This window comes from Lygodium microphyllum, chromosome 18 (assembly GCF_053477565.2).
Source record: "Lygodium microphyllum isolate KBCC chromosome 18, Lygodium_microphyllum_v1.1.10, whole genome shotgun sequence".
In the NCBI taxonomy this organism is placed as follows: domain Eukaryota; kingdom Viridiplantae; phylum Streptophyta; class Polypodiopsida; order Schizaeales; family Lygodiaceae; genus Lygodium; species Lygodium microphyllum.
The window spans coordinates 16710466-16718637 of record NC_141152.1 but is presented as its reverse complement, the minus strand read 5'-3'; the positions used below and the strand labels follow the sequence as shown (position 1 = coordinate 16718637).

Sequence of the window (8172 nt, the reverse complement as noted above, 5' to 3'; positions counted from 1 at the left end):
AAGGGAGAGACAATAACAAATTATAGATAGGCTAAATGCAAATGAAGAGTGCTTGCTGTTTGACAATGAACCGATTAACAAAAACACAAATTGGTCCATAGTGTGAACAAGAGGTGAGTACAAATCAGTGTGAATGGGGGTTTGTAGGCAAATTGGTTCACACAAGAACCCAAGTGTGAAAGCAAAGGTTTACAAGAGAGTTTTTTAACCTTAATGTTTAAGGTTTTTTAAAAAGGAATAAGATATGACAAGCAAAAGGAGTCTAGGCCAATAATTTGGCATTTCAAAAAATGGTGCAAATTGATCAAACCTCCTACATGCAGATGTCTGATTGATTTGGATTAGAACATACTCGATCAACATAGCTGATTACGTTCATGCCCTTGAGCTCCTCATGATCACTCTTTCTTCTTGCTCTCTTCTATTCTCTATCTCTCTTTGGAACACAAAAGAAGTCGCTCTAGTTTTTACATAAGCTACCCCTAGCTTATGCTATAAGTAGGCCCTCAACTTGCATGAAGTAGGCCCCTTAAGCTATCCCCTTGCTTGGCACTAACACTTGATATCCAGAAGTGGAAATTGATAGAGACTAAACCTAGCCCTCCAATGATTGTAAGCTTCAATGGTAGCCACCAAGAGTCCTTCAAATATGATAATGAATAAGTAAGAATGCTATTTCTTTATACTTTTCTTGAGTAGAAACATCGAGCTTTGGGCTTCTTTGGGCAACAACTTCTTCCTTGTCTTGAGCTTCTCTAAGCACACAAAGCTATGGATGTCTCTCTACCTCACAAGCCTCAAGGATGAGGCTCTAATACCAACTAAATAAATTATGGAGGGTAGAAGAGAGAGCTATTCATAGTAAGAATGTATGCAAGAAAGATGATTGAATTATAGTTGAGCAAGCACATGAATCTATAGCTTTTCAACTTGCACACTCTCCCTTCTCTTTGCCTATGGGATGCATTCCATCCATTTGTGTGTCCTTTTAACTGCCACCTCATCCATCCTTATCCATCCACATCTCTTGGACCTAGTTCCCATGCGCATCAAATATGCTAACAAGTAATACCTTCCATCCTATAATCTCCTAGGCTAGTAGAAGACTAATAGCTCTTAGATAGTAATCCCCCTAACCTTGAGTATGATAGCAGTGTGGCACCTAACAATTAGTGAATGTGCTAACAAGATGGTAGATTAAAGACCACCCAAACCTTTTGTTGGTTGGCAATATGTTAGCTTCCAAATGCATATAGGTGAAAGTGATACGAAAAAAGACAAGAATGTGTGGTAGAAAATGCAATTGCATGTCAAACTCAATGTGCAACCACATGCAATTGAAGAATGATCAAGCCAATCATAGAACCAATGATGTAATGAAGAAAACAAACGTGAGGTTGCTCAAGAAGATGCATTGGGTGTCATGCATACACTTTTCTCCCAATACACTTTCAACAGACATCCTTTTTGTTGGGCGAGACATGTGTATTGTTTGTCCAAAAGGACATCACTATGTCTTTGACTTCCTTTGTAATTATACTTCTTGTGTGCATTATTGTTGCTCACACAAATGCAGTGGCAACATTGTCTCCTTGTGTTGCAATCAAGATCTAGCTGCATAGAGGTTTCTCCAATATATACCAAGAAGTCATGATGCAACTGCTATATTTGGTTTTCTCATTTGGTTTGCAAAATTCAACAACACCATGATACTTGCCTCTTTCAAGAACAACTCTTTTGAGCTTTTTGGTTTCTTCATTTCCATGAGCACCTTGTGCAATCCACTCATGAAAAGACTTTGTTCAGCACTAGAAACCTTGGGTTAGTCACATTAAATTTGCAGAACTCTCAACTCTCGGTATTCAAGAAACCTTTGAGGATCTCCACCTTCTCCAACTTGCCAAGACCCTTTGTGCAACATGTGAAACACTTCAGTATCTCGGAACAAATTCTAGGTTGTTTAGTGTCACTTAGCCTAACCTGTGTAATTGCAACATTCTTGGGCTTGAACTTTGCATGATATTCCTACTTCCTCTTTCCTTCATACTCCTTGATTAGAGCTTTTTTGCATGAGATGCACTGAACTAAGCCACTAATGTAGTAATAGAATTACTCCCATTTGCTGTTGAGATCTCCATCCCATGGGTCTTTGGGAGGCAAAGTACAATGGAAAAATAATGATCCCAATTCATAAATATACATCGCAAGATTCCAAATGCAAATTTTGTGTGTGTGTGTGCACTCGTGTGCGTGTGAGTGAGAGAAGGGGGAGAAATAGAGACAATAATTTTTGCAAAGATGGAAGTGGGAGGAGAGAGAGAGAGAGAGAGTGTGTGTGTGTGTGTGAGCGAGCGAGCGAGCGAGTGAGTGAGTGAGTGAGTGAGTGAGTGAGTGTGTGCGTGCGTGAGAGTAGATACACATGAAGACAGAGAGAGAGAGAGAGAGAGAGAGAGAGAGAGAGAGAGAGAGAGAGAGAGAGAGAGAGAGAGAGAGAGAGAGAGAGAGAGAGAGAGAGAGCATTAAGCTTGTGTACTTGTGTTGTGAGAGAGAGAGATAGATGGAGAGAGAGTATTGTAATTGACATAAAGAATGTCATGGGCCATCAATCAGGCACATTCAAGTATGTTAATCTTTAACTTGAAGATGCCTCACCTTTTAGATAAAGGCTCCCATTACTTTAAAGAGAAACCTACTAGCTTGTTAGCAATGTTCAGCACGTAGTTATCAAGTCCACCTATTCATGCTTACACCTGTAGACATTGCCTAGGCCTTCAACAAGCATCCCTCCACTCTTATGGGCACTAACTCTGCTAAGCCCTCTCACTATAGCCACAAGCTTGAAGAACTTTTAGAACCTAGTAAGGGTCACCTTTAGCCTGGGGATGCGGTGCTCTTAGGTCAACCTTTCTGAATGGAGAAACTTAAACACATAGTGGACAAAATGGCCGAAGGAAAGTCTCCTAAGATGCATAGTATCCCCGTCGAGGTCATTCAAGCATTGTGGCATGTTTGTTCAATTGATCTTTGCAGATTGATGAATATAATTAGGATCGAAGGTGAGATGCATGTAATGTTGAATCAAGGATTGATCAAGCTAACACCCAAGTCATTGGATCATGTCAAGATGGGAGGTTGGAGGCCATTCACAATGCTTTATGTGGGTTATAAAAGTATATGATAAAGCATCAGCATATAGGATTAAATTTTTGATTGGGAAAGTCCTACATCCTCAACAACATGGTTTCATTCAAGGGTGTAAGATACACGATGCCATCTTGAACCTTATTCTATCTATGGATTATGCCCTTACTTTAAAGACAAAATTATATATTAATATGGATTTTGTTAAAGATTATTATTGCATTAGCTAGAAGTTCATTTTGGATGCTATGGAGGTAATGGGCTTTGGTCACAACTCTTCCTTAGGATGGCTAGAGATATTTTCCCCAATGCTTTGGTTGTATTGCAAGTCAATGGCATCTTGTCATGCCCTTATAATATTAAGAGGTATGTTAGGCAGGGATACCCTATCGCTCCACTCTTGTTTGCTATAATTACAAACCCATTGCCAAAGGAGTCTTGATTTGAAGATCCAAAGGGGTGCCATCAAAGCTCTCCCAATCTATGGAGGGGCCCCCTATGTAGTACAATTCTTTGTGGATGACAACTCAAATCTAGTGAAGGCAGAGGTGTAGTTAGTCATGGAGCTACTACAAACATATGGGGCCGTTTATGAGGTCTCTAACATAGCTATGAGCCAGGACAATAGTGAAATGGTATACTTGGGTAGTGATGATGACCTACCCTTATGGCTCATGGACCTAGGATCTAGGCTTATTAACCATGGATAGGTTTTCAAATACTTATGCTACCTATTGGGAGTCGAGGTATCCATGAAACAAAGGGCCAAGTAGATGGAGGCCAAGATTATGCCTAAAGTGGATGCGTATGGAGGGAAGTAGCTCTTTTTCCTAGGAAAACTGTTGAGTATCAAAACCATGCTAGTCTCGAATGTCACCTTTTTGACAATGGTGCTCAACCTCTAACAATGCATGAGGTAATATAGAGAGGATCTTTGTTGGCTAACAATGGGGCAAAGAAAGTGGTAGTTGAGGGTGGGGCCTATCACATGGTCACTCATCACTACTTGAATAGAAAAGGGTGGATGGGGCAATGGTGGTATTACAAGAGATATGGAAGTTAAGAAATAAAAGACTCTTTGGTAGTATTAAGGTGCCCTTGGTAAAACTTGACAACTCTTAAGGGATGCATTTTTGCAAATAGGATTTTTAAGGTTTTTGAAAAAGCTTTAATAAAGACCTAAGACCACTTAAATGCAAGTTGTCTTGAATATGCCTCCAAGAAGGCTATGTAAATATATTTTATTCATAATATTAATATTATCTATGCAACATTTAAAAAACCTTACATGTGTGTGTGTGTGTGTATTACGTGTTGCTACCTTATCCTTTACAAGTAGACTTCAACCTTTACCTTTAAGGATAAGGCATAAAATTTAAGGTAAAGGTTGAAGTCTATATTACATATAGACTTCAACCTTTACCTTAAAATTTGGATTTCATTTAGATGCCTTATCCTTAAAACATAAGTGCCGATGGACGATTAAAAGTGACACTTATGTTTCAAGTCACCCAACACAAGCTTCAAACTTACACTGCTGACACAAGTATTGTTATCACATCTTATTACTTAAGAGCTCAAAGTTTGAAATGTTAGTGGGGGAAGCGACATTCCAAAGGGAAGTGCCTAGCAATCTTTCCTTTTTATTTTGGGCGATGGAATTTTAGGATGCCACGACCTAAAGGGCCGCGGGCGGTTTATGGCAGCATTGTTTGTGAATCCCCAAGGATGGATGGACGCCTCACTCATGCTTCATAATCTTGCAACTTGTACTGCGAACACCACCCCCTTTTCCTACCGAAGGCGCTTGTAGACAAAGAAGAAGCACATGAATACATTCGACAGTTTGCGTGCAACGAATGCGATCGCAACCAAATGTGAAAATATGAGAGAGAGAGAGAGAGAGAGAGAGAGAGTAATCTTGCGCTGCTATGCAGAAACTAGGACGAGGCCAAGAGAGTATCACTGCAAGTAGTAGTGGAATATAACAGGAGTTTGTCCGAAGGTGGGGGACGGGTAGACAGACAGATCGTCTCGAGTCTTCTCCTTGAAATGAAATTTGAAAAGACTTCTCGCATGGAAAGACCTCCTGATAAGGTAGGTCACTATAGAGAGTAAAAGACAGTAGTTAAAAGAGGATAATAATGGCTCCTGAGACTAGGCTCTAACATTGTACATGTTGGTATACCTGGCACTTGATGACCTTATCCATGGCTCTGAAGCCAGGCATGATGAGGAACTCCACCCTGAGCTGGGAGCATTTGGGGCAAGGCTTACCCTGTGGGAGCTCAGGCACTGCATCCACATACACTGGGTCAATCTCAGAGAGGCCCTTGCCCACCCTGAGGATGACAACATGGGGGTTGAGGGAGAAGGCCAGCCTGTGCAGGAGCCACACCCCCTTGGCAGCATCCAGGAATGCAGCCGTGAACACATCCCTCTCCTCTGTGCTGTTGAACACTATGTTCCAACTGAACTGAGACCACAGCTCCCTGGTCTTCCTCTCACAGAACCTCCTGAACTCCTCATTGAAGGCTGGGTGGCTGCTGTTCACTGCATTGTCCACCTCCACCAGCTTCAGCCTCTGGAACTCCTCCAGCCGCGCTGCGCACCGCGCCACCGGGTCCAGGATGTGCATTATGCCGGTGCTGTCGAAGTTGTCGTTCTCAAAGCCGTGGAAGAAGGCCCTGTTGATGCGAGACTCCAGCGCATACACCACATGCTCCTTCCTTGTGAATGCCACTTCAGGTTCTATCTCCATCAAGGCCTTCAGCACTGAGTAGCCGGAGGCCTCTATCTGCTTTATCAATGCCTTGCAGAATGACCTCACTGAAAATCGAGCTCGGATGGTGGCCATCTCAAACAGAGAGAGAGTGGCTAGACCTCCACGGTCCACTGCCGTCTGTTGCTGCTGCTGGATACATATGAGATCGTTCCCTTTCTCAGCAGCCTCTTCTTCCCCTGCCTCTTTCATGGCTTCTCCCTCCTTGCTGCAGGCCTCTCTCTTTGCATCTCCTTCAATCACCCCCAGACCATTAGCACTAGCTGTGCTCCTTCTAGAGGGTTCCAACTCCTGCTCCATTGACTCCAGCGCCTGCATCTGCTCAAGCTGCCATTCTAGCACATCAATGGTGTCTTGCTTGTCTGCCAACTCAGTCTGCTGCTTCTTGCTGATCTCCAGCAATGCCGCCACTTTCTTGCTTGCGGAAACACGAGCCTCCTGAGACTTCTTGGGGTGCCAGCATGAGAAAAGCCCCGTGATGAGGCTCAGCGGGCCACCTCCACGGGACCGCACCGCCAACTTGTTCCTGCTGTGGAACAGATCACGGATGGCATTGTCATCATCTGTATCTACTTCCTCGCATCCTTTCGCAACTATGCGATTGGGTGTGCTTTCTACCGAGACAACATCATCCGACAGGCTGAAGCTCTTGGTCCTCCTTATGTGAGGCTGGGCATGGCTGTGCTCACAGACAGATTGGTTTCGTGTCAGAGCAAGCTGCTTATGTTGCTCACCATGGACCCTGATGGGCGAGGACGATCGAGAAAGTGAGCGGAAAGGCATGCTTAAAAGCAAAGTGATTCAAAATGGAAGGCAAGAGTATCAGAGGATTCAAACAGAGCCAGAAAGGACTTGGTATGGAGGCAGCCCAACAGGTAAAACAAACCGATGAGATATACCAATGAATTCCCCCAATACCAATTCAATCCAGAATCAAGCAACTCCTTCGTGTGTGAAGTTCAACATGAGAATGCAGAGCTCCAATGCAGCACACAGCTATGGAATCCATCACACACACACCTGCTCTCTCTCTCTCTCTCTCTCTCTCTCTCTCCCACTGATCACTTGTGCATAGGACTCAGGAGTCTAAGACTGATGATGATGACATATATATAAGCCCAGTGTCCCATTGAACCAGCTTTTTGCACACAAGGAGGGGGACACAGCAATTGATGACGAGGATTCGTTGGGGTTTTTTTTCCTGACAAAATTTAAAAGAATTCAATGGAAGGATTGCTGCACAGAGTACCCACAAGATGGAATTTTAATGGAAACATGGTTCATTCAACAATCGAGACTCAATAAAAAAGACAAAACTGGGAGGCTGATCGTGTGTTTGCCTTTGAAATGGCGCCCTTATTTTGGGGATGGGCAAGACAGCCATACGCGTAACGCAAAACAGCAAGAAAACAAGAGCGCGTGGCTGTGTCTGTGAAGCGCGCCCTTGCGATGCTCATGGCTCGCTCTCTCTCTCTCTCTCTCTCTCTCAAAATAGTGCCGGGCCAATTCCCTTGAAGTCCGCTACATTCAAAATTTTCAAGGCAAACTTCCTTCCCCACCCCAACTAGCACCTCAATATTCTCATATGAGTTCTGCCAGCTCTCATTAGTAAATTTTATTATAACTAGCTCATGAATAGAAAATACATTTTCACATCTCACAGCTAAACAGCCTCAACCACATGAGAAAATGTCAAGGGTGGTTCTACATCAGCCCTTGCCCACCCTGGCAAATAAAATGAAAGTAATGGGGGCCTAGTTGTTTGAGTGAAATGCCTACTTGGGAATAGGATGAGAGTTTGAATACTTGAATAGAATCCCATGCGCAAAACAATATAATCATTAGGAATGGGTGATTCCTTAAGGACCTTCTATAGCTCAATTCTAAGCACCCAATCTTTCAAGCAAGCTAGTACTTTTGGCAAGAAAATGAATTAAAATAGATGGACTACATGGGAGAAGCTATGTGCTACAAAATACAAAACAAAACTACAAAATCATACCGTCTTGCAAGTCTACAAGGACTCAAGGAGCTTAGAAGACATCATGGCACCTTTATCAATGAAGGAGATCTTGGACTTTAGCAAGACACGTCTAGAAAGGACAAGCAAAAACAAGAAAGCAAAGCAATCTAACACGACCAAGTCCAACCAAGAAGAAGGGAAAGGCCAAGAGAAATCTAACCAAATCAAGTGTGTAGCAAGAAACAACCTCAATCACAAGACTTGGCAAGCTATTTATGACTCTCTC

General features: G+C 42.9%; 1 protein-coding gene across 1 annotated transcript; it reads right to left on the bottom strand.

Annotated features, from left to right (window-relative positions):
* Positions 1–4761: 4761 nt before the first annotated feature.
* Positions 4762–7393, bottom strand: LOC148020629 (uncharacterized). Its single transcript, XM_087698426.1, has 2 exons — positions 5330–7393; positions 4762–5246 (listed from the first exon to the last, which is right to left on the bottom strand). Exons 1-2 carry the CDS (start codon positions 6704–6706, stop codon positions 5244–5246), a joined length of 1380 nt encoding a protein of 459 aa, XP_087554552.1. The 5' UTR covers positions 6707–7393; the 3' UTR covers positions 4762–5243.
* Positions 7394–8172: the final 779 nt, after the last annotated feature.

What these genes read in the sequence shown, in the direction of transcription:
- LOC148020629 (XM_087698426.1), bottom strand. Translation starts at nt 6,706, where the DNA reads ATGCCTTTCCGCTCACTTTCTCGATCGTCCTCGCCCATCAGGGTCCAT.